Source organism: Lissotriton vulgaris, chromosome 9 (genome assembly GCF_964263255.1).
Source record: "Lissotriton vulgaris chromosome 9, aLisVul1.2, whole genome shotgun sequence".
In the NCBI taxonomy this organism is placed as follows: Eukaryota; Metazoa; Chordata; class Amphibia; order Caudata; family Salamandridae; genus Lissotriton; species Lissotriton vulgaris.
The window spans coordinates 133,449,507-133,476,318 of record NC_141697.1 but is presented as its reverse complement, the minus strand read 5'-3'; the positions used below and the strand labels follow the sequence as shown (position 1 = coordinate 133,476,318).

Sequence of the window (26,812 nt, the reverse complement as noted above, 5' to 3'; positions counted from 1 at the left end):
CGCAGAGAGGGACAAGGTGGGTACCCTCTTGGCCAGATTAGCTAGCCCGGAACTCAGGGGTTGCCCGATCCTCAGCATTATTGACGCACGGGGAGAGATGGTGTATTCTCAGGCAGCTGTAGTGGACCGCTTTCGGGGTTACTATGAGGAGTTGTACCGGAGTCAGCTGGGAGTGGGAGAGCAGGACATCGTGGAATACTTGGGGGGGAGGCCGCTTCCGGTCTTGGATGAGGGCGATGCGACGGACCTGGGTAGCCCGATCACGCTTACGGAAATTCGAGTGGCTATCAAACATATGGCCCGTAACAAGACGCCCGGGGTGGACGGACTCCCAATTGAGTTCTACCAGCACTATATAGACGTTCTGGCGCCCAGGCTGCTGGTGGTGTATGCGGAGGCCTTCGAGAAGGGGGTGTTGCCTGCCTCCATGCGGGAGGCCTTGATAGTACCCCTCCTCAAGCCTGGCCGGGATGCCGCGGACGTGAGGTCTTATCGCCCACTGTCCATGCTGACGGTGGATTACAAGATCCTGAGTCGCGTCCTAGCCACTAGACTGGCCCCGCACATGACGGGCCTGGTGCACAGGGACCAGGCCGGGTTTATACCCACGAGGAGCACGGCGATGAATATCCGCCGCCTAGTGGGAATAATGGACGCCATCTTGGAAGGGGAGGGGTCGCCAGCGGTACTGTCCGTGGATATTGAGAAGGCTTTCGATAGTTTGGAATGGCCTTTCTTGGATGGAGTGCTGGAGCGGTTTGGCATGGGCGATGGGTTTCGGAGGTGGACGAGGGTCTTGTATAACTCGGCGACGGCGAGGGTACGATTGGGCGGCCTGGTATCTGCCGCGTATCCGGTGGGCAGGGGAACGCGACAGGGATGCTCTCTCTCCCCTCTATTGTTTGCCCTAGCGATGGAACCCTTGGCGGTCCATGCGAGGTCCGGCGACCGTTACGCGGGAGTGGTGGGGGATGGGCAATGGCATTATATATCGCTTTATGCGGATGACCTGCTCATGTACCTAGCAGACACCTCGGGTGCACTGGTCGGAGCGATGGATCTGTTGTCCGAGTTCGGCCGACTGTCGGGCCTTAGGGTCAACTGGGCAAAGACCTGTGTGTTCCCGCTGAGGGCGGGATCGCCAGCCCCTGCCAGCGACTTGGGTGTGACGTGGGAACCCTCTTGCATCGTCTACTTGGGTGTCCGCATTTACCACTCGGCCGCCGACCTCCTGGAGGGCAACATTGGCCGTTGTGTCCGGTCACTGCGGGGTAGCTTGTCTTTCTGGTCGACCCTACCGCTGACGGTCCTGGGCAGGATAGCATTGTTGAAGATGGTGGCGCTCCCCCGCTTCCTTTATTATTTCCGAACGCTACCGGTCTGGATTCCCCAAGGGGTGTTTAGGGACCTGCGGTCAATGACTATTGGCTTTCTGTGGGGGCATGGTCGTCGCAGGGTAGCCTTGAGCACGCTCCTTCGCCCCAAGCTGGAGGGGGGCATGGCTGTGCCCGACCTTGAGCTATATTATTTAGCGGCGCAGCTGCAGGTCCTAACGCAGAATGTAGCCAGGGTGTTCCGGGGGCCGGAGGAAGACCGGGGTCGGGGGATACAGCGCCACGTGCTGTCGTACATCGTTATGCAGCAAAGGCTCGAATTACGGGCCCTCACCATGGAGGAGCGGACGCTCCGGCTGTGTTGGCAGAGGAGCCTTCGGAGAGCGAGAGCATCGCGGCCTTATGCCCCGGAGATCCCGATCGGGATGTTGACAGCTTTGCCTCACGGAGGGGACTGGTCCCCGCTGATGGATTGGGAGGACGCGGGGTTGCAGGTAGTGGGTGACTTGTATATAGATGGGGCGTTGGCACCGTTCGACGTGCTCCGGGACCAGTTCGGACTGCCTGAAGGGGGCTTCCTACTGCACGCGGCTGTAGTGGCTGCCGTGCAAAAGCACTGGAGAGAGGGGCTCCTGGAACCCGCGACGACTATGGCATGCCAATATGTGGTGATGGCAGCTGGCACATTTAAAGCTGTGACGTGCCTCCATAACAGGATGCTGAACGATGGGCTGGAACCACTCCATGGGCTCAAGGCGAAGTGGGAGGAGAGCCTTGGCCGGCCCATACCGGATACGGCATGGGGCCATATCCTGCGACGCACGTGGAAGGGCACTAGGAACGCGCGCTTTCAGCAGGTCCATTTTTATGTGCTCCATAGGGCCTACCTAACCCCAGAAAACCTGCAGCGGCACTATAGGGTGCCGGATGCCTGTTGCCCCCGGTGCTCGTACCTAGGGGCGGACATGGACCACTTGTTTTGGGGGTGTCCGCAACTGGGATCTTATTGGGCGGAGGTAGGGGACCTCCTGAATGACGTGACTGACAGGGAGGTAGACTTCGACATGGCGACGTGCCTATTGCTCTGGTTCCCGCACACTAAGCACACCAAGGTGACCAGTAAATTTATTGATCTGGGTCTGATATTGGCTCAAAGGGAAATATCGTGGCACTGGAAGGCCAGGGGGGGTCCCTCACTGCGTAGGTGGAAGAATGAGCTGCTGAGATGGTCTGACTGCGAGAGCGTGCTCCGGATGAAGCAAGCGGTGAAGTTGGGGAATGAGAAGGCTCTGGATGCAGCGCGTGCATGGGAGTTAGTAGTACAGGCTCTGCGTGATGCTTTGGTTGAGGATGTGGACGGCGAGGAATAAGCCGCTGGACACCGCGGGGCGAACACAGAAGTATGACATCACGCACTGTAGTGGACCCATCCAGTTCAGTAGAGCGAAGCACACACCTTAGCAGTTGCCAGGGGGGGGGGGCGTTGGGGGGGTTAGTTGTAGGGGGAGTTGGGGAGGGCCGGAAGCCATTGGGAGGGTTGCTGGTGGAGGCCTCGGACCTACTGGGACTGGGGGTGTTGAGTGGTGGGCGGTTTGATTGGTTGGAACGGCCTGGCACGAAGGCCCGAATCGCCTAGAGCAGGCCCCGATGGGGGCGATCACGTTGATACCTCGGAGATGGCTGACGGGAATGTTGTTGCGGGTGGAGGGGTAAAAGCAGATACATACAACGATCTTTCGCCGGGGTCCCAATGGGACGTGCACTGTGTTGTGCTCCTACGGAGCGATCTGATATGCCGCCCGGCCTCCGGGATGCGGGCTGAATGGCTGTGTATAACTGTGAACTGTTACTAGAGGGGGGGGCCCGCAAGTGCACTGGCTGATTACTTTTTTCCTGCTGTTTATAACTCTGCAATAAAAATATATTTAAAAAAAAAAAAAATAATAAAGTAGTACACTTCTGCAAGACGTCAGGTGCTATCCTTTACTCTCACTGGGTAATTCACACCCAAGGAATATCACAGTGAGATATGCAGGATTTAAAAAAATTGATTTTAAACTCATTGCGATTTATAAGCATCACTATTGTGTCCACGCTAACCAGGTGTTCAGTAGAGCTATTGTCTGATATTTTTATGTCATCAATATGTGATAGCACCTCTGGATCTTCTTGTAAGATCTCCCCATAACCCTTGCTACAAAGAGTCCAGGGCTGTTCTTTCACTCCTTTCTCTGGGCTAAATAAGCTAAACCTAGCAGTAAAACAGCCTTGCTTAGAGTTTCATAGATGGTTTACACCTTTTCTGAATAATAGGAATAATGTAAAAAAAAACACAGGTGCTGTGCCTGTTTGCAAGTTGTCAGGTAAGCTGAGTGAAGACTGGATGCATCTTCCCTGTAGCCTTCAGCAAAGGAAGGAGTTTATGGCTTTGTATGACCTTCAGTCTAGAATCCTCGATTGTAAGTTGCTTTCCATCTCATTACGCGCCCTCTGCTTAAGTTTGTATATTGTGTCTGAACATTGTTGAATATTTATAATATTAAACACTAGTAGTAAACCACTTGCAGTCTTTCACTTGCTTACATTTTGTGAAACCTTGCCTATTGAAGTCAAGCTATCCATTTCTATAAAACCTTATGCATAATTTAAAATTAAATTCAAGATATCAGTTTCTATGAACCCTTGGGCATTATTCAGCAATCATCACTAGAAAGAAAATTCTTATTGCACAGAAAAATCATGAATATATTCAAGCAGACTGAATTATCTTGTTGCAGTGAATAACAGCATTAATATATTGGCATTTATATCGTATAAATAAGCCTGAATACATTCATATTTATAATTCAAAAGAGAGATCCCTAAAAGAGAAAATATATAATGATTATAACAAGTTTTCTTTGCAGGCTGTTCACCAAATAAATCCTTTGTGCAGTGTTTCTTTTCGGAGCAGGGTGGTCTTTAAACTAGAGCAAGCACAAACTAGGCACAACGAGGTGTGAGGTTTTTGCATTTGGCACAACCTCAGGACAACTGAAGGAATTATCAGGCAAAGACAAAAAGGCAGGTCCTCACCTTGTACAGCAGAGTCTGCTGTCCTACACCTCACTCCGACCGTCCACCAAATGACATTGTATGTATGTATGTATGTATGTATGTATGTATAGGTATTTATATAGCGCACTACTTACCCGGAGGGTCCCAAGGCACTTCGACCGCTGCGAAACCCTTCCTGGCTTCCCTGAGAGATGGTCCCTTAATGGGTATCTCCAGGGTGAGACCAGGCATCCCCGGCGGTCTGGTGGGGCCGTTAGTGAAGATGAGGCAAGCTAATGCCCAGAGTTGCCGAGTGTGATCGCTGATCAGAGTGGGCACCGAGGCGAGAGAATTATCGAGTCCGCTGACCCTGGTCCAGAAACCTGCCGCGCCGGGAATCGAACCCTGGTCCCGGGCCGTCCTCTGCTCTCGGGTCTGCCGCCTCTAACCAGTGAGCCACACTACTGTTGGAAGACTAATCAGTAGCTCCTTTCTAACCAAAAGGCATTTCTCCACTCTCCTCATGTCACTGTCTAGGAGTTTCGGCACAAAGGAAGCACTGAATCCTCCAACCAGATTAAATAAGAAGTAATCAAGGACTGTGTATTGTGTGATGAAAGGATGCAGGTACCAGGGGTTTGCATGCATGAAACAGAATTTAGAAGGGTTGGGGACTCCTTCCATTTTTGAGAACCCACACTAGTTATGTACAGGGCACAAGTGACAAATCAAGTGTAGATCTTTGGAAATTAGAAAATGAGTCTGTCAAGTTGAGCCAACATCCATTGAAGTCATTTCCAACCCAGAAATTGTCTAATTGCTTGAAGCCATATTTCACTATAGTACATGGAAGTTAGGAAAGGGCTTTGCTGTTGATGTTCAGAGCAGGCACTATTTGTTTTTTCTCCGCATTCTACTAGGTCAATGCGACAGTTCTACGGGTTGCACATTCCTGTGCAATGGTGTTTCTAACGAAACTCTTGTTTACAAAACAATTTTTATTGCCGGTTTTAAGGAAATACAAATTCACACAGTGCACAATAGCTCTTTGGTTTTTACAAATGGGAAGCAATGAAGATGTGTGTCACAGACTGCAATGTTTTTTTTTAAATCAACAGTTTATCGTTGCAATTGTAGAATCTTTTCATTCTTTTTTAACTTATCTGTATGTTATCTTGTGGTTTTAAGATTGCCATTCGAATATTGATTATTGATTGAGATCTCATTTGAAATGAATAGATTTGTGATGTGATATATATATATATATATTCACACAAAGAAGGTTTGCCACCTCGGAAGCGCACAAAACATGGTACATTTTGCTTTCCATTTTTTTCGTTTATTTCAGAAACTGCCGCATGGCTTTTGGAACACGTCACTGCTTATAAGTACAGCCTGACGTGTTTCGGGCCGACGCCCTTTGTCAAAGGCTATGTCCATATGCACTCAAACAGCGTAATAAACTATTAAATACATTCTTGGTATCCACCCATGTGGGCTTGGCTGTTCGCACAGCTCCCTGGTACCTGTAGTCTTGTTCCTCCAGTGAGGCGCTGTAAAGTGCACAATCAAGGAAATTAAAAGCCCCAGTGGGTTGCTCTGATCAGTCCCAATACACCATGTTGGCCTCGTCTCCTCAAAGCTCCTTGTCCTGCAACACAGTGCACGCCGGTTGGCGTCACCACAGGTCCGCAACAGCAGCTGGGTGGCTTCCACTACCGGGCCGGCCGTAATCAATTCACACAAAGCCATGCGGCAGTTTCTGAAATAAACTAAAAAAATGGAAAGTAAAATTTACCTTGTTTTGCGCGCTTCCGCGGTGGCAAACCTTCTTTGTGTGAATTGATTACGGCGGCCCGGTCGTGGAAGCCGCCCAGCTGCTGTCATTTCTTGTGTTTTTTTTGTGTGATTTCAATACCTTAAAAAACATTGGTTATCAGTGGTTAAACATTTCTGCTCCATTAAAAACTACAGAAACAGTGTTTTTCCAGTTTTTTGGGAACATTCTGCTTTAATTATTGCTTGCTTTCTGCACTGATAGTGCATGGTATATAGACAAAGTAGAGGAGTGTATTGTATGGTGTAGAACAAACTCCTTGTACTACACCGTACAATACATCTGCAATGAGTCTTTGGTGATGCAGGATTGCTCTTTCCTTCCCAAGTATCTGTGAAAAGGCCTTCTCAACATTGGTTCTTGAGACAGGCAACGCCAAAACAGCCAGTACACAATTCGTTAACTCTGGCCACCTACATAGCTTTCCATGCCAATACTGGTGCACCTGAAGATTGTGATTCTCTGTGACAGGTTCTGCAACATATACATTGAACTGGGCGCGTATGCCCTCATAGTTCTCGAAGAGGTAAAAAATGCAGCAGTACTTTTCAAAATGCAGAGAAAATTCCTTTTTAAAGAAGAGATCTCATACTTGTGCAGAGTACCACAGTGAGGCTTCATTGACTTCAAATGCCATGGTTGGTGAAGGGACATTTCTATGCATCATTGCAAGCCATTCCTCGTGCATTGTTAAATAACATTTCCTGAATTGCTCCTCAACATTTCATTGCTTATCAAGTGGCAAGCTTTCTAACATGGAACATGTTGCAGTGCCAAAGTCACTAAAAGTGTCATCCAGACTACTCTCAAGGAGATGTTTCACATCTACACCAATTACGCTGAACACTTGGTAGACAAGGGTGCTATCAGACTCTAGTTTTTTTATTATCTCCACTACAGCAGTCATGTTTTCCTGTAAAAATGTAAGAATGCAACAGAGTGTACTATGTTTCACATCCCTATCAATATGCGACTGAGGATCCTCACATTTCTTGCCTTTGGCATCATCACTAAGCAAAGATTCTGTAACCAGTTGCCACATAGATATAGCATTCAAAGCATCTAGGACTGAGAACCACTAGTTAAATGACACAGTTGGGATGAATCTTTCTTTGATGCGACACAAAGCACAACATGAGAAATATTTGCATTTAAGTTCCCATGCATAAGGAAACAGTGCACCAGAATTGACAACAAAGTCAATAACATTCTTCATTAACTCTGAAGATTGTAAATATACTTTCAGCATACCATATAGCAAGGATCTCTTACAGGGAAGCACTTCACCTCAGGTATAGCTGTTAACAGGGCATCAACATTTTCATATACATAGCTGAATCATTGCAAAAACAAAAAATATCACTCCAATCTTTGTTGAATGTAGTAAGAACTTTTTTCAGCAGAATTCCAGGTGACAATATGGTCCATGTTTTCCAAATGTCTGGTGCCATGTTTTCACCGCTATACCAGATGCTTGGTGACAGCACTCTTGTCACATATACCTGTCACTGCACCTTGCATTGAATGTTTAAAGCCCGGGGTGTTTGGCAATTCACCACTATCAATACTGACTCGCTAGAAAAGGGGGCTGATGTATCAAAGGGTTTCACCCATTCTCTGGCCAAGTGTGATGGTACATATTGGAAATATTCTTATGAAACCAGTCATTCTACCTATCAGTGAAAGAATAAAATGTAGCCAAAACATCAAATATGATTTTGATATTTCCTGATTCTCTACAGTGTGTGTATATATATATATATATATATATATATATGGCTATTTTTAATTGTTTCTTGCACTGAAAACCACCGGAACCCTATCCAAGTGCTTTTTGTGTCTATGTATCCGTGGTAATCCAATAACCCATGATATAATTTGACTGCACAGTAATGTATGCTGTTTTATCCTATTTATTACTCACATTTTATCAATATTTAAATCTGATTTGATATTTGGGATATAATTTTGATACCTGCATTTTAAGCTATTTATTTAAACAATCAGCATACATCACAACATATAAATAGTGTATATAATTATATATGCAACTGATATTTGTGAGCAGTCTCTCGACGAAATAATGAGTATAACTAACAACATGTGGTTCTTTATCATTAGGATACAAATGGCACAATATGGGCATATTATGAACTAAGATCGATGGGTTCCGCAGTTCCAACCATGAAATTGAAACTGTTAATTATGTCTCTTCTGACTTGTTTTATTGGGGCTCCATATGTCTATAATTAGACACAATTTTCTCCTGTATAATTTGACTTAACTTTAAGTACTGTAACATAGTGCATTTTCTAGCATGGTAAGGTATTTATACCGTTAGTTTTAAATCTGTTACACTTGTGCTTTGCACGTTTGAAACTATCACAATCTGGTATTTACACCATTACTCATGTGATTAATAATGCATGTTACATGCAACCAATTTTGGGCTCAAAATTGTGTAAACTCCTGCTTAACATCGCAGCGCACCCTAGATATTTTAAAACCTGTCTATTTTTGCACTCGCACAAGCACTTTTCAGTCAGGACGATTCAAAGATTTTTGTCCTTGCTCTATTTCACCATTGCACTTTATATTCTCTTTTTTAAACTTGGGTTGTTTATGTACCTCTGATATTGACATAATGTACTTTAATTGCGATGTTTTTAAAGTCACTGTTCCTTGAAAAAACTTTTCTATGTCTATGGTACTATGCTGATGTCATCAATCCTAACCAGCATTTAAACCCATGTGATTGATTACACTGTGTCATGTGTCATGTGATCAAGGTCCAAGGAGGGACCGAAACGCGTCGTGACGCCTAAACACCGAAAATAAACCTTTGCACAAATCTGAGGACCGTGTCCGTATCTTCATTCTCCACGAGGACTGTGGTTTTTGTTATTTTGGATATGGAACCTGCACAAATATATATATATATATATATATATATATATATATATATATATATATATATATATATATATATATATATATATATATATATATATATATATATATATATATATATATATATATATATATATATATATATATATATATATATATATATACACACACACACACACACACACACTCTGTGACCTAGGTGAAAGCTCTAATTCTCGGTCAGAACTTCGATCTGCACAGCCACCTGTTAAGAGAAGGTGTAGTGATACCCAAGTTGATGATGTATTGAGGCTTGTCTCAAGTCCTAGCTAGGAATCTCCTGCGTAGATATCGACCAGCTAGGAGCCAATCAAAATGCAGCATTTCGGTAGTAAGTCTGATTTACAATTTAAGTTAATGATGCGTTAAAAGCAAACTACTCTGTAGACAGTATAGGCAGCAGAACAGAAAATGTTATAAACATAAAGAGCAAGGAGTTAATTGCTTATGAAAGCAATTCAAATGTAAACCAGGAATGAAACACTATAAGAGCAAATGGAACCAATAGTCCATGGCTGAGCTCCAGTCAAAAGGTTTGTTGGCGCTACTGCTTCCATTCCCCATCTTGCCCTCCTTTCCACAGGGGCATTTTATACTGTAATGCTGAAAACGAGGTACCTTCAAATTAATGTGCAGAGCATTTTACACTGCACCTATGTTCGTATATTTTTGTTAAAGAGGTCATGTGAAGGCAGGATATGAGTCCCAGACTCATTTCTCTACCTCCACAGTCCAGTAAGGCTCCTGTATAGGTGTGTCTAGAGTGGATTACATTCTTCTATGTTGTCATCCTTTGACCTCTACTCAAGGGGTGACAACTAGATGGCAGTGAAAGATTTGTTCCAATGATCCGTCTTATGCAAAGCTTTCACTGCCTACTAGTTGTAGAAATCAACATCGCTGGTACTCCATACTCTTACAGCAGCCAACCATCTCATGCAAATATTTACTCAATGGTGTACCATGAGAAATAGGTAAGATTTTAATGCTATGTGAGTGACGACTTAAAGACAATATGTCCATGCAATAGGGTTACTTTTTCCAATCAAACAAATGTAGTTAAGCTTAATAGGTGGATTAATTAGTATTCTAAATGAGCCCTTAGATATACTAATTACTTAGTCAACACTTCGACTCCAGAATGAATACACTTTCAGGTATGTACTGTGTTTAAATAGAATTTATTTCAGATAGGTACCGTATTTATATAGAATACGTTCAAGAACTGAAGCATTTTGGCATCCAATCTTGGATAAGGAATAAGGCACAGCTTTTAATACAAACAATTCTTGTGCAACAGATCACAACATTTTCTATTTATTTTTATTCTTTGCACACTTTGAAAAAGCAAATAATGCATATTACCAAATAAACATGGGTATTGGCCTGCGCGTCCTATTTCCTATTTAGCAAAATGGTCATAAAAATATTTTTTTTCCCTAAACAGTAACAATTATTTACTATTATGTCTCTTCCTAATTGTTACAGCATTGTCCCTTACTGCCTCTTAAATCATTTACAAACTCGATTTTTTTTAGTCAGATCATTTTGTATGTCTGAATAGATCATGCAAACAAGTTCATTGGTAGAAAGCATACATTTAAGAAGGACCCGTCTCATATAATGCAATTGATTTGCAATGGTCCTAGATCCTTAAATAGTCGTCACACTTAAAATTACATTTAGCACGTTATTTAGATCTCAAACAGAGGGCACAACACATTTTTTGCCTTACTCAAACCAGTTGGCAAACAACAATTAACACATTTATAAAGTAATCTAGTGTTGTGGAAGTGACATTCCCCAGAGCTAATGGCCACAGACTAAACAGAACTAGTGTCTGCCATCCGAGACGCGAAATCGTGATCCCTGTCAACATTAGGTCATTATTTTGCGACAACTCTGAATATGACCTGAGGGAATCATTTGAACCCAGAAAGACCTCATCTGAGGAAAACAATGCAGACATCTTTTGACACTTTTAGCTGACAATCAGGATAGTAATTGTGCCAGATTAAAGTCTCAGGAAAGTCCCTCTCCACTTCAAGATAACTAGTGAAGTAATTTCAAGACAATCTGTCACTCACTGTATTCAACCTCTGGTCTACCACTTACTTTAATAAGTTCTTACCCTCACAGAAACAGATGTTTGTTCATTAACTAATGTTTCGTTTATAAATAAAACAGTGTGATGAATGAAGCGAGAGAAGCCCTTAAAATAATTTTCAGCTCGAAATCTCCATCTACAAGCCCTAATGAAAATGGCAGCAGTGACAAATTCTCCTACCAGAGGAAGTAGAGACATTGAGGGTTTATGAGGGCTGTAGATGCAGTGTCCACTTTCAGTGAGCGTATCCACAGTTAATTACTCAAACTCATTCATAAATAAATATTCCCGGAGTCATTAGGCAATAGTGCATGTTAAGTAGCTCATTTGTGGACCCTCAACTGTAGAAGGAAATTTCCAATAGACTAATGACTGACTGTTCAAAATGTACAACCGCTTCTCCATTAGTTGCATATTGCCAAGTAAGTCATCCTCACAACAGAACCTATGTGCAGGGAAACAGGGGCGAGGTGGTTGTTCAAAAACTGATGCAATCACCGAAAACCACCCCGTGAAACAGAACACTGAAAACGAATCAAAACCAATTATACCCAATGTATCTTTTTTTTATGAAGCCCACAGAAGGATACTTTGATATACTCATCCAATATTGAAACTATCCAATATTGCAACGATAAAACCAAATATTCTTACATTCAACGGAAATATTTGATAGGCCCAAAACCTATGACATTTTGTTTTCTTCAGCAAATAAAGCATACGTTCTGGACCAAGGAAAATAGCTTTAAGGTGCATTTGTGGTACTTCAGAAATCTGGCATTCATGCAGGAGCACAGGGCCTTCTGATAGGACTGTTCCACGGTTTCTTCAATCTCTTTTTATCATATGTGCAGCATCCCAACAAAGAATGGTTCTGTGAAGAAGGTTTAAGTGGAGTTCTACAGACTTCAGAGCACATTTTCTAGCAGCAAGCCTCTTGCTACCTCCTTGCCCTCCATGGTCACCGGCGGAAATGTTCAAATGTAATGGGGTTGAAGTTAAAGGTTTCATGCTCTTGCAACTCAGACAACGGAGGGGAAAGGCGGCAAAAGGAGGCTCCATTTCCCATTGATGACACCAACTTGGGTTTCGCTCGATCAATGAAGGAATCTAATACTCATTTTCTGTTCAACATCCACCTTCTCCAAAACCTAAACAAAAAGAAAGGAAAGATTCCTGATGAGGGTGGGAGGTCTGAGCCTTAAGCACCAGTTACTTTCAGGCTGGTTAATCTTTATTTACATGGCACATATTTTCCCTTCAGCAATTCTGTATCAAGGTAACGAGATGGGAGTGTGGTCCTGAAGGCAACAAAATGAAAAAGGTTACTTACTTTTAAATGCAACTGGACTATACCAAAGCGGCAAAAAATATTAACATACCCACTAGCAAATTGCGTTTACTTCGCAGCACTTTCACCTTACTGGAAACTGTCCAAACTTTAGCCAATAAGGTGAAAGAAATCTCAAATAGAGGCAGATCTTCATATTTCATTCAAGTCATCTAAAATTACTTCCGATGCTTAGTATCAAAGTAAAAGAAAACATACGAGAATCATTTCCAGCTTGAAAAGATCGGGCAACATGAATTTAAGAGACACCAGCAATTGGGAGTAAAAATATAATTTCGAGAAACTTTAAGATCTTGTACTCCAACATTTCCACTGTGTGTAACCGGAGACACACAAGTAATCCATGCATCACCCATCTTCACATACAAACCACAATTTCCAAACTAGTAATTCTGGATGAATGGTGTGTGTTAGACCTGGCGTCATTGGCGTGGGTTTCCCCTGTATTTTTGCTGTGTGTTTGACTTCGTTTTGATGGTCTAGGTACTTTAGGCACTTTGCCACTGCTGTTTAGTGCCAAAGTGCAAGTGCCTCCTTTGTAAATTGTTGATATGAATTGATGCTTCAATGATTGCCATATTTGATATACTAGTCAGTTCCTAGTACAGTGCACTCGGTGTGCCCTGGCCTGTAAATCAAATGCTGCCAAGTGGACTGATTTGCGCATGGCCATGTCTGAACTGGAGTGGCGGAGTGGGCTAAAGAATGATGATGGATTAAACCCAGATCTGTTGACTGGGGTGAGTGCTTGCAATGTACAACACTCCGTCCATCATCCCCTTTGGTTTTGCGTAGTGAGTTGCAGCACTGATTGTGCAACCCACATAAGCAGCCTGTAAATGTAACTCAGGCCTGCCATTGCAGAGTCTGTGTGCAGTCTGGTACTGCCATGTCGACTTGGCAAGTGCACCCACTTGCCAGGCCCTAACCTTCCCTTTTGTACATATTAGTCACCCCTAAGGTAGGCCCGAGGTACCCCGGTGGGCAGGGTGCAATGTATGTGAAAGGTAGGACATGCCCTGATGTGTGTGGCATGACTCGATAGTGGATTACTGCCAATTTCGTTTTTCACTATTGCAAGGTAACCTGTTCACATAGGATGGGGGGTTTGCTTACAACATCTTATGAACATAACTACCTGTGGAACAAGGTAGGAAAATAAAGTTTAGTATGCCTCAGAATGTTAAAATGCATCTTTTAGTGAGGGTTCATTTTACATTCTGGGTTTGGAAATGCCACTTTTAGAAAGTAGGTATTTTCTTGCTTAGCCATCCAGTGTGCTTCTGCCAGGATGTGTATTGACTGTTTGGCTTTAGAGTGACAGGGACTGGGGAGGTACAGTGGCTCAAGAGACTCTGGATAAGTCAAGGCTGGCCTGAATAGACTTGGGCTGCATTTAGAGTAGGGGAGGAGATTTCCCTTAACCTGAATGGGCCTGGTCTGCCTTCCACAATGCTGTCTCCACCACCTACCAGGAAGCCACACCAGTGAGGACAGAACTGGTTTTGGCTGGGCTCAGACACGCTCTGCCTTCAGAGAACAAAGGATTTTGCTGTATAAAAAGAGGGGCCCAGACTTTTACATCACTTCTGGCAAATCAAGAGGAACCTTTGCTAAGGAGAAGAGCTGGAGAAACTGAGGAGTACTGCCCCTGTGCTGTTTGCTGTCTGGTGTTGGACTGCAGTGGCTGCTTTCTTCCAAGGAAAGGGAAAAGGACTTTGCTGTTTGCTGTGTCCCCTGCTTCAGGACGATGTCCAAGGACTTGAACAAGATCTTGCCTCCTGTTCTGAAGTCTCAGGGACACAAAGACTTCAACACCAGCTCCCCTGAAGCTCTGGTTATTTGAAGAGCCAGGTCTTGAGGCTCTTCATGAATGTTTGCAGTGTGGGGCTTTGTCTGATGCTGAGGGGAAGTTCGTTCCAGGTCTTTGCAGAGATGTAGGAGAAGGATCTGCCTACCGTTCTGGCTCGGTGGATGCAGGGGATTTCGGCCAAGGCTAGGTCAGCGGAGCGGAGGTTTCTCTAGGGGGTGTAGAAGGAGATTCTTTGTCGAGGTATTGGGGTCCGGTGTTGTGTAGGACTTTGTAGGTGCGTGAGCAGCTTGAAGGTCACTTTTTTCGCCAGGGAGACAGTGGAGGTCTTGTAGGTGCTGGGTGATGTGGTTTTGTCGTGGGATGAGGAGGATGAGTCTGGCTGCAGCGTTCTGGACGGTCTGGAGTACAGATTTGTTGACTCCGGCGTAGAGGGCGTTCCCGTAGTCCAGCCTGCTGGTGACGATTACATGGGCGACAGTCTTCCTGTATTTGGAGCGGATCCATTTGAAGGTCTTGAAAAGTACGCAGAGGGCGTTGAAGCATGTGGAGGATACAGCGTTGATCTGTCGGTTCATGGTGAGGGAGGAGTCTAGTATGATACTAAGGTTGTGGGCATGGTCCGTGGAGGTGGAAGGGTTGCAGAGGGTGGGGGGCCACCAGGTGTTGTCCCATGCGGAAGGGGTGGCTCAGATATGAGGACTTCAGTTTTCTCCGAGTTGAGCTTCAGGCAGCTGCTGCTCAACCAGGTTGCAACGTCTTTCGTTCTTTCCTGGAAGTTGTATCTGGTGATGTTGGGTTCCTTGGTGAGGGAGAGGATGAGCTGGGTGTTATCGGCGTAGGATACAATGTTGGGAATTACGGATGAACGATAGGATTGGAGGACACTCCATGCAGGTATAAAGACTGAGAAATACGAATTACTTCGTCGGATTTTTACTTTTGGACTAAGTCAAGCTACATGTAGATAGTGGCTACTACGCTATTGAAAATTGAGGTTACTTTTTGCTCTACACATATGTGTGATGATGATGGTATTAAGACGTGCTACATGAGATTTACGTACCCTATTTGACAGATGAGGTTGCATTAGTACGGAGGATTGCTGAATATTTGGTCGTATATTTATTGCCCTGAAGAAGTCTAATTGTCAAACAAAGACTAGACGAAACACGTGTTGGCTGTATTGCTGTTCAAGAATTCCATTGAATTTGATGACCGAATGAAGAAAAGAATTGGAGAGGAAGTTTACTTACCTTGTGAACTCTAAATGGACTTTAATTTGAGTGCTTGGTGAATTAATTGACTATGATTAGCCACCCTCTGGCAACTATAAGAGTCTTGGTGACAGACTCTTGTTCACTTTGAGCACCGTGTTACATTTATGATTTGATTGACTTATACACGCTGTGCGCTCCATTTAAACTGTCACCCTTCTTTGTGTAGTGCTGCAGAAGCCTAATTGAGAAGTGGCAAGTATGTGGTCGTTCGATTATATGAAGTCCATTAGCTGGATGTTGACGATCTTCTCGGTGACTGACGGCAAGGTGGAGGAGGGAGATGGGACCGTAGTTCTTGAGGTCCTTCAGGTCTGCGGAGGGCTTCTTGAGGAGGGGTTTGACTTTCACGCGTTTGCAGTCGTCTGGGAATGTGGCTATTTCGAGGGTGCAGTTGATCGTCCGTCGTAGTTCTGGTGCGGAGGCCCTGTGGAAGTGCGGCGGGCAGGGGTTCGTGGGTGCTCCGGAGTGTATGCTCTTCATGGTCTTTGCAATGTCTTCTGGGGTGACAGGGGAGGAAGAAGGGTCAGAGTTTGTTGTAGAGGTCCTGGGAAGGAGGGGTGTAAAAGGTTTCGCTGGAGGTCTGGTGAATTCTTGTACGATGTTGAAGAGTTCCTTGGAGTTGCTGGAGTTGTAGAGAATTCCCCTCCGGAATGAAGTTCCTCGTAGATGAGTTGGTGGTGAACTGTAGTGGCAGTCCTGTAGGTGGTTCGTGCATCCGGGGTTTTGCTGTTCCTCCACACTTTTTCAAGTTGTCAGCACGAGTGCCTTCATTCGCGGAAGTCCGTGGTGAACCAGGTGGCTTTCATGGTGTGACGTCTGTCGGAGTTCTGGAGGGGAGCGTGCGCTGGGGAAAGAAAGTCCCCAACCCATAGTCCTTACCTACTAATAGAGATGAGGACAGCGAGCCATCTACCACCTTAACTACCCAACATGAACTTGTTCCAGAGCGGATTGGTAAAGCCAAGTTTTAAGCCTCTTACGAAAGTGGCAGAGAATTCCAAAACTTTGCTGGTTGAAAACCAAAAGAGCAACCGCCCATCCTGGTTTTTCTCATCCAAGGAACCACCGCTATGTTGGTACCCAAAGACCTGAGACTGTGGCTTGAATGGTGGCCTTTCACCAGTGATGCCAGATTTCTTGGGCCCATGTCATTGAACTTTCTGTGGCAGAAGCCCATAGCTTTGAACAGAATTCGCTCGTTGAGTGGCAGCCAATGCAAGGTGGCAAGGGCTGGGGAAGATAGAAGGACCTCCTCCCCAGCAAAGAATACCTGATGAAAAAACATCTTATATACACTCTGCAAACTTCTTCATGAAGAAGGGGAGGCTAAGAGTTTGTTTCCAAGACAAATGTGAGGAAGATATAGGGCTGACATACACAGATAAAAGGAGGGAATGATAAACAAATCTGGGAAGGGGATTAGTCTTGTCCAGGTCATTGACACAGATAGCACGATCATGCCTAGAAGGCAATTTAGTCAGGCACACCTTCACATCACAGACAAATGTTGGTGGGGGTGTGGAAACTTATATCCGTAAGTGTTTCTAATTTAGGGATGTGCTAAACTAAGGGGCCGCTGAAAGGGAGTCCTAAAAGCAACTGAGGAAATAATATACATAAGGTTCCAAAAAGGCCTCCCTGCAGTCTCAGCAGAGTTGTGAGTCCTACAAATGGAGTCCGCTTAACACAAAAAAGTCCGTCGGTTCAAACTGTACGCTGCGATTTATGTTGAGGTAAAACATGGAATTCTCATACAATAAAATGATTTGGAGTCTTTTTTATATATATATATATATTACTGTGTACAGTAAATGGAGCAAATGAAGAAAAGAGTCTCAGATGAGCATTATACATGGTTGGAAACAAAAATGTTCAAACTTTATGCCGCCATTGGCATCAAAAGTCACATAATGGAAACAACCAGGCCTGGGTGTAGTTCGGAGAGTTTCGGTATGCGCAACTTCGCGAAGTGACAAAAAAAAATTCAGAGTTCCGCAAGTGGCGGAGTGCAGTACGAACAGCTTTTCACGCTGACCTTCCTGCTGCACGTGTAGAAATTCTACCCGAGTGGCAGTTCGCGCTCGCCAACTTACCGTTCGAGAGCAGGGAAAAAACTCTGCTGCACTACGCTGAGTTTTCTGCACTCCTCGTGCTCTGGGGAGCACAGGGTGCAGAAAACTCTGCGAGCAGAGTTCACCGCCCAGGCCTAGAAATAACCCACAAAATGTAGGCAGGCAGGAAAGCCTATTAACTAGAATAACGCAATTCCCATAGAACCTGGAAGACAAAGACGAGGGCTTGTAATAGCTTTGGAGGGTGGTATAAATTTAGGATGACCAGACGTCCCAGATTTTCCAGACACTCTTGTTTTTCTGTCCCGGTATTTGAATGATTGCATAGTCTCTCACTTCCACATGTGCCTCGTTGTATAAAAAAGTTAATAAATCCTGATATTGCATTGCATCCGCCTCATTTAAGCAGGAGCTCAGATGGACTCTCAATTCATTGGCCCAGCACCTCAGGAGGTCCTGTCATATGTAAAAGTGTTTTGAGAAAAAGAATTAAAAAAAATCAAAGGTTTTTCACACTGATTTTTTAAAACACTTATTGCACTGCCTCCTCCCTGAACTAACTAAAACACACACACACTAAAACATACACACCACTTTTTCTTTATTAATATGTGCCTGTGTGTGTATATATATAGCCTGTCCTGGTTTTTGCCTTTCAAAATGAGGTCAACCTTTATTAGTTGAAACTACGTTAGAGACCAATTCAAGTCACCACTGGGAAAGAAGGGGTGCACATTCTTCGCTAAAAGGCAACAAAACAGTATGGTGCAACGTTGTAAACAAAAGGGAAGTATTCCACAAGATCTATTAACAGTAATCTACTTTTCTGAGTGCACATTGCGGTTTGAAGATCCATTACCGAACAAGGTTTTGGATGGATGGATGTCATCGGTTACTATAAATGACATAAGACCTGATCCGTTTACATACCGGCATCCTGAATGACTTTCTAAAAAGTGGATTACTACAAAAGATCTCATGGAATACTTCCCTTTTCTTTACAACCTTGTGTCCATAGTATACAGTTACCGGACCTGATACAGAATCTTGCCCTGAGGAAGCCTGTAACCAGGTGAAACGCATTGGCTGCGCTTTCTGTATTTGATGAAGATATTGAATAAAGATATACAGAATCAACTGAAAGAAAATAATACTTTTTTCGATTAATTTCCTGTTGATGTGTTCCATACAGACTGTCACACATGTGCTCTATTTTGCTGCATCTATATTGTGTTTTAATGTACTAAATGAATGACCGTTTGGCAGCTGGTCATCAGAGGTGTGCAACTTTAATATAACAAGCATTTGCAATGCAATGGTCTCGGCATCATTAAAGGTAGAGCAATTGGCATTGCTCATGACATTTCTTTTTTTTTCTTTAAATCTTAAATAAATGGCATTTTCATTTACATTGCCAATACACAGCACTCTGCACTCAACAGCACACACCACTCTGCACCTGCACTCACTACTCTGCACCTGCACTCACTACTCTGCACCTGCACTCACTACTCTGCACCTGCACTCACTACTCTGCACTCACTACTCACTACTCTGCACTCACTACTCACTACTCTGCACTCACTACTCTGCACTCACTACTCACTACTCTGCACTCACTACTCACTACTCTGCACTCACTACTCACTACTCTGCACTCACTACTCACTACTCTGCACTCACTACTCTGCACTCACTACTCACTACTCTGCACTCACTACTCACTACTCTGCACTCACTACTCACTACTCTGCACTCACTACTCTGCACTCACTACTCTGCACTCACTACTCTGCACTCACTACTCTGCACTCACTACTCTGCACTCACTACTCTGCACTCACTACTCTGCACTCTGCACTCACTACTCTGCACTCTGCACTCACTACTCTGCACTCTGCACTCACTATTCTGCACTCTGCACTCACTACTCTGCACTCACTACTCTGCACTCACTACTCTGCACTCACTACTCTGCACTCACTACTCTGCACTCACTACTCACTACTCTGCACTCACTACTCACTACTCTGCACTCACTACTCACTACTCTGCACTCACTACTCACTACTCTGCACTCACTACTCTGCACTCACTACTCTGCACTCACTACTCTGCACTCACTACTCTGCACTCACTACTCACTACTCTGCACTCACTACTCACTACTCTGCACTCACTACTCACTACTAATAAATATGTTGTCAACAGACTAACTCGATGTACTCCCAGGCCGATCTAGTTTGCAGGGTTAATTGGGATTGGCCATAAATCAGTAATTTAGACAACTGATGGGTATACAAATGTAAGAAGTTAAGACCGAAGCCTACATTGAGCTGCACATGATGACTAATGGGGAAAATGTCCTGTCATTTAGAATTTGGCATTCATTTACATCACACGCCTTAAATTAACGATGGGAAAACCACACGTGCTTTAAGGTTGAACTAATCGATAAGGAAATGGCCTGCTGATATGAAGTACAATACAAGTACAACATTACTGACAAGAAAAACCTATAAATGAGATTAGCCTAATCACTATATAAAACGGATGGGACACACAGGCTAAACAATTCCACTCATCTCAGCTACGTGCAAACGGCGCAGCTGTCATCGTACTTCTCGCGCATTGTTGGGTTTCCCCGAGTTTATCTGATCACTTTTCCATCACAGCCCACAAAACGTTCACCCGCCAAAGGAATATTTTTTTTCCAGTTACAATCATGACACGTCTTTTTTTCTGCTTAACTAAATCACGTAGGTCACGGCAAAAAAAGTAAATGTAAACGTTAACCAGACGTTCGCCATGCACATGTAATATATTAGACATGATCGTGAAATCTTCACCATGATGCTGAGCTCGAGCCAGACAGACAAGAAAAAAAGAAATACATCCCGAATCTAGACACCCACGCAACAAGCGAGGGTGTGCAGTGTATTAGGACAAAGGCTGCCTTTTCAATCAATCCAGCGAAGCATGAACCTAGAGAGGTATAGCTAGCGTCTCAGCTTCCGAGGAGGACAGCGCGTTCGCGCGCGCGCGGCCGGCGCAAATTGCCTTGCGCGCGGCCAGGACTGTCCTCCTGGGAAGCTGAGTCGCTAACAATAAGGTCTCTGGCGAGAGCGAGCTTCGCTCGCTTCTAGCGTGCAGTAAAATGTCCCCTAGTTGCCACTACTTGTTCATTTGTGCAAATTAATTGCATTCACATTTTGCTCCGTGCTGATTTTGAAACCTTTGCAATTCCTGCTCATACAAGAAATGTCCTGACCTTGACAAACTCTGTGAAGGAGATTGCACTGTCGCCGTCCTGGTCAGCCTCCTGGATGGTGCGGTCAGCGATGCTACCCAACTGTTCATCGGAGATGTTCACACCAACCATCATGCGCAGCACCTGACAGGAGAAGAAACCGACCTCGGTATGGGTAAAAATGCACTCCAACAGCAAGGCGACTTCATGCAAACATTAGTGGAAATAAAGGATGCAACAAGGAAGAAAGGCAAAAACAAACCTAAAATGCTGAACGTTTTAGGTAGAACATTTGTTTTAAAATTGCATTGAACATGAAGAAATAATTACGAAAAATGACGGAGATGCCTGAACACCCCTAAGAGACTATTAACAACTCTTACACGCATTACTAATAAACAAAACAGGTTTCCAATGGCGTGTCATCACTTTTCTATATTTTCCCCTCATTGTGGTGGTTTTCATTCTAATTTTTTCACATGCATGATATGCAACGCTAGACAATTTGGAACGGACAGAGGGTATTCAAGGTTGCAGGTAATGTTAGGGAAATTGATTTCCCACTCCACAAGGTTGTTTTGTACACAAGTCCGAATCAAACTTTGTCAACATTTTACATCCCCATATTGGTTCCACATAGAAAGCAATCTTCTGCGGCTTCTTAATGACTTCATCATTTGCTAGCCTAGTCTGCAAAGATCTTCGTCCAAATTCCATTCCAATCCTTGAAAGCATGGCCTTTAGCAAAGAACTGAGAACCCAGTGAGCAAACAGGCCTCTCAGAGAAGATGGCATTGTCCACCATGCATTCACATTGGGCTATGGCAAGGAGGGCCACTAGACAAAGACTGCAGAGCCATGTCTGACGTCATGAACTGGGCCATCATCAGGAAGAAACTTAGATGCTGGGGAATTAAAGATGGTTTATTGTATTTTGAAAGAAAATGTCACCAGGTGGGATTTTAACACTTAATCAGTTGAAACAGCAGTATTTGTCTGACCTCCTGGAGACCTTCATAAGTACTACATCTTCCCCACAAAAGAAAACAGACAAATGACTGTCTTATTTGTATGCTCATGTTCAAGTGATCTTTAGTCTAGCACCCAATTCATCTGTGCAGGACAAAACAAAATCTCAGTACAAAAAAAACATAACCCTACATTTTGAAAAATTCTTTAAAAAATGGTGTGCTGTAGAAATGCAAAAATATTATTTGTGGATGCTAAAATATCGAATAATGCTGTGCCCATGTTCAAAGGCAGAGGAGCTTAGGAATTAGGATTTAGGGTGGAGGCTACGAAAGGGGCTACAGGAATGGGAGAGGGTACCCTCATTGCAAATCAAGAAACGAGCATTGGCAATGCCAGTAGGTCTTGCTTTAAGAGAATGTCGTATGGTATTGTGAAGCACTGCAAAGAAACAGCATGGGAATTAATATGTATTTGTATGGAAGCAAGGACCTATAGTATAATATTGGTGTATGTTAAAGGGTTAATGACTGCTCTTCTGCCATTTGTGCTGCTGCCAGAGAAAGATAAACACCATTAATTAAAGTTCTCCAGACACTTTCACAGCATTACAATGTCATGTGTCCCCTCTGAAAAGTACACGCTCAGCCTGCTCGGTAAATAAACAAAATGATCACAGCAGAGTCGAAGGCAAGCACTTTTTTGTGGAAGCATACAACTTCTGCCCAATCAAAACCTGACTCCTAACATGTGGCTAGAGCCACAGCCCCTTTCTAGTGATACTCATATAATTGTCTGGTGACAAGGAGAGGATGTGGCTCAACGGCCAGAACTGCCGACTTGGGAGCTGGGGATCCGGGCTAGAGTCTTGGCGTCGGTGCAACATACTGTGATTCTGGGCAAATCACTCAATCTACACATGCCAATGTGCTTCGCATGGACACCCGCACGGGTGATAAGCCGCGCTAAATAAATCTACAACCTAACAGCTGCGCTGTCAAGCCAGACCATACTAACTAATTAAAATGTATACGAAAGATACATCTCTAGTGTAAACTGGTCAAACAATAGTTATAGTGCCACCTACCGACTGCTAAATAGTTCATTTCAATGAAGTGGAAACCATATAAACACACAGAAAACGTGCATTGGAAACCATTTCAGTCATGGCTGTGTCCCATGCAGTACAGATTAAAAAAATACAATTGTAAGCTCAAAAACCCAATTTTTATTTCTACTTTTTTTCTTGCATTGGCCGAGCGAATTATGAAAGTCACAACATTCTTGACAATTTCCACTCTACTTTACTATATGTGAGAAGTTGGCCCGATATGCAACGTTCGCTATTCTAGCGACCGCTATGTATCGTTCCAACGACCCTTATGGCGTTTGGTTGTAAGTCAACCTATAGACCAGCTATCCTAGTAGCGTGGATACGAGCAGTCTAAGGCTAAAGACTCGAGAGGGCGCGTTAAGCCAGCTGTTTACCACACATGTACCCCTTGAACACCCAGTGAAAGGACACCACACAAGTGTTATGAAAATAAACAGTATATTTATTAAGAATCACAACAGCCCTGTACTCTTTATGAGGACAGGGTACTAAGCACAAACCAAATCTCTTTAGCAAATACTTCAAGTGCACAGTTTAAAGACAAGTGTCCGAGGACACGGAAAGGTTAAGGCAAGTCGGAAGCGAGGGACTCGGGACCCTAGAGTAAGGAGGCTATGCAGGCACCGAAATGCCGAGTTACCTAGCCACGAGGGCTGCGGCTGCACAAGTCTTACAGGCGTCGGGGTCTTCGCTGACGAGCCAGGAGCCGGAAGAAAAGGAGTTGCTGGCCGGCGACCAGTGTTGAATAGTTCGTAGAGATGGATGAAAACCTGAAAGCAGAGGGGACCAAGTTCGTACTACTAGCCAGTAGTTAGAGGGTACCAGGAAGGCACCAGTTGGCCGTCACCTCGACCAGGTGAGTGGGCGACGCTAGGCTCTGCAGTCTCACGGACCAGGAGGCGTTGTCGGCGACCACGGTGGAGGTGCGAGCTGTCCCACGACGGATGTCGCTGTCGGCGTCTTGGGTGGACCAGGAGGGTCCGGGGTGCTTCTCAAAAGATGGAAGCAGGGGCCAGTCTGGAGCAACCAGACCGGCAGTGTTGATTCTTGGTCGTCGTCACAGAAGGGCACAAGCCAGCGGCAAGTGACCAGACAACGTGCTGAGCAGCGAGCAGAAGGGCCCCACGCAGATCGTGGAGATGCTGGGAGACTGCACTTCGGTGCTGGGGCGGCTCAGGGTCGGGGCTTCTCGGACCCCAGAGCACTCACCAGAGAGTTACCTCGATGGTCGTGCTGGTTTTTAAGAGCGTGCAGGTTCTGATGATGGCCGGTCCCTCGAGGTCTCGTCGCACCCACAGATCACAGCTGAGCTGATGACGTGGGTAGAGGTCAGAGGTGCCAGGGAAGCCGGTTCTCGTCGAGCTGGGCCGTCGGGTTCCTTGAGGAAGGACTTGCAGCAAACCGCAGAGTTCTTAGATGGTGCCCGCTGATGCAGGGTGACTACTCCTTAGTCACAAGGGAGAAATCTTAAGAAGAGTCTTGAAGTCCTTTCGTAGAAAGTATTCTTGATTCAAAGATGATCTAATTTGGAAGGGTCCCCGCTCCGGCCTTTATCCTAAAGAAAGGGGTGGGTACATGACTAGGTCCTGCCCTAAGGGTGGGACCAGGAAGGGGGGTAGTTACACCCCTCTCCCCTGCCGGACTTTCCCCAGGCCAGGGCTGTCGCCCCTGGAACTGGTTCTAACCGGCAGATGCGTAGTGAGCACCGGGGTGCCACTCCGCAGTCACCTTCTCGCAAAAGCCCTACCTACCCAGAATACACAAACCCTGTCTGGGACGGTGCGAACACCGCCCTCGACAGGAAACCCTTTGTCCAAGCGCTCCTCGCTGGAAGGACTCTCAGCAGCAGGAGGTCAGACTCGTGTCTGTGGTGGCAGCATCCATTTTGTGGAGCTGAGGCTTTCGTTAACTTTAACCGGGGTTCACAGTTACGTACATGTCGTGTCCCTCTAGAAGGGCGGAATGCTAACCTCGTCGCCAGGGTTGGTGAGAGGGCAGCACCCCGATTCGTATGACACCTTACTCGACATGTCTTGATAACGCGACACCGAAGTTACCGATGTGGTACGCGTTATCATGGAACAGCCATTGGGTCTTTTCTCCGCAAGCTGCAACCGGCTCGGCTCGGGCCAGAACACAGTTCACGCGAGCCCATGCACTCTGCCTTCAGGATTGTCAAGGCCTGCCATAGGAGTGACTGATAGGGACTCGGGTGTCCATTGTATGGTTAGATATAGAGCTACTATATCTAAAGCAAAGGGTGATTACACGACTTCGCCCCAGCTGTCATGCAGCCAGTTGTGTCAAATTTAGGAGGCCAGCCAGGGGTGGCATAATACATGCTGCAGCCCCTGGCGGCCCTGGGTACACCTATGCCCTGAGTTACAGGGTCTGATAAGGTGGCCCAGTACCAATTGGAAATGTACCTAGGGTACATGGAATCCATTTTAGAGGGAGAGCAGTAGGCCTGGGGTCCTGATTGGCAGGGTCCCAGGTCGACTATGTCCAAAACCAGCTAAAACACAGGGCAAAAAGTTGGGGGCAACCATAGTCAGGATGTACCTTCCTACACAACCCCCCCCCAAACGAAAGGAGATAAGGCTATCCTTGTCCAGGTAAGCCTCTATTACCTAAGTGGCCATATAAGGAAGGACCAGCTCTGGCTTGGTTTCCCCCTGTGTCATGGTCCACTAGGCAACCCCTCACCCTAAGGGTATCTGAGGGTCTCCACCATAGGGAATCTCTGTCTCTGGTGTGTCTTGGGAAAGAAGAAGGCTGATGCTGGGATGGAGTACTGAAGTGAGGCTCCTCTACCTTTGGGCTCAACTTCCTCCAATCACCATCCATCATGTGTGCCTTTCTTTCTTTAGCTGAGATGCACTGAGCTCTCAGGGTCAGCCTCTGGCTACCTAAAGCTGGAGGCTGAGTCCCTCTGTTTGGCTTACTGGAGGGACAGGTCAGGTCTGGGGTTTTTAGGCCCCATGTTTGGCTGTGCCCAACAGTGTCCAGCTGTGGGAGTTCCCTAACTACTTTTAAGGGGGATCCCTCAGGAGTCTGTTCTATTTTCACTTGGCTAGGTTTACCAGCTTCAGTGATCCTAATCTTCTGATTAAGGGGTTCTGTTGGACAGGGGGCCCTTTTGGGTCCACCACTGGCCTCCCTGATCTCTTCAGCCCTGGGCTGACTGAGGCAGGGTAGAGAGGTGCAGGTTACCTGCTCCAGACTGGGTCCCACCTGGGAAGGGTCCACTGCCATCAGGGGCTCTGCCAGGCTAGGCCTGACTACCTCTGGAGCAGTTCCTTCAACAGGGGTAGAGTCAGTTCCCTGAGGAGGCTGGCTCTCACCTAGTGTCTGGGAGGGGGAAGACTCTTCTTCCTCCTCAATGCTCTCTGTTTGAGTGGAGTGATCCATTGTTTCAGGCTTCACAACCTCACTATCTGTTTGAGTAGAGGCTGAGACCATTTCAACCTTGCCAACCTTTTCAGGAGGGCACTCAGTTTGTGTTTGGGCTGTGTCTGTCACAGCCCTCCTATCCTGTTCTGAAAAGTCTGTCTGAGCCTGGGCAGTGGCTACCACTGCCCTTCCAACCTTTTCAGGGTGGAATGATGCTTGGACTGGGGCTGTAGCTATTACTGCCCCACTAACCTGTCCGGATAGGCCTATCATTCTGGAATGAGCTTCTTGCTCCACCTCAGCCCATGCT

The 26,812-nt window shown here is 45.4% G+C and overlaps 1 protein-coding gene across 1 annotated transcript in view; it reads right to left on the bottom strand.

Annotated features, from left to right (window-relative positions):
• Nucleotides 1-10,321: 10,321 nt before the first annotated feature.
• The window catches only part of CHP1 (calcineurin like EF-hand protein 1), a 195,942-nt gene continuing 179,451 nt past the window's right edge, over nt 10,322-26,812 (bottom strand). Inside the window, exons 6-7 of the mRNA XM_086937194.1 lie at nt 21,048-21,170; nt 10,322-12,414 (exon numbers count right to left, since the gene is read on the bottom strand). Coding sequence (XP_086793320.1) covers nt 12,361-12,414; nt 21,048-21,170 — 177 coding nt within the window. The 3' untranslated portion in view covers nt 10,322-12,360. The remainder of the gene's footprint in view (nt 12,415-21,047; nt 21,171-26,812) is intronic.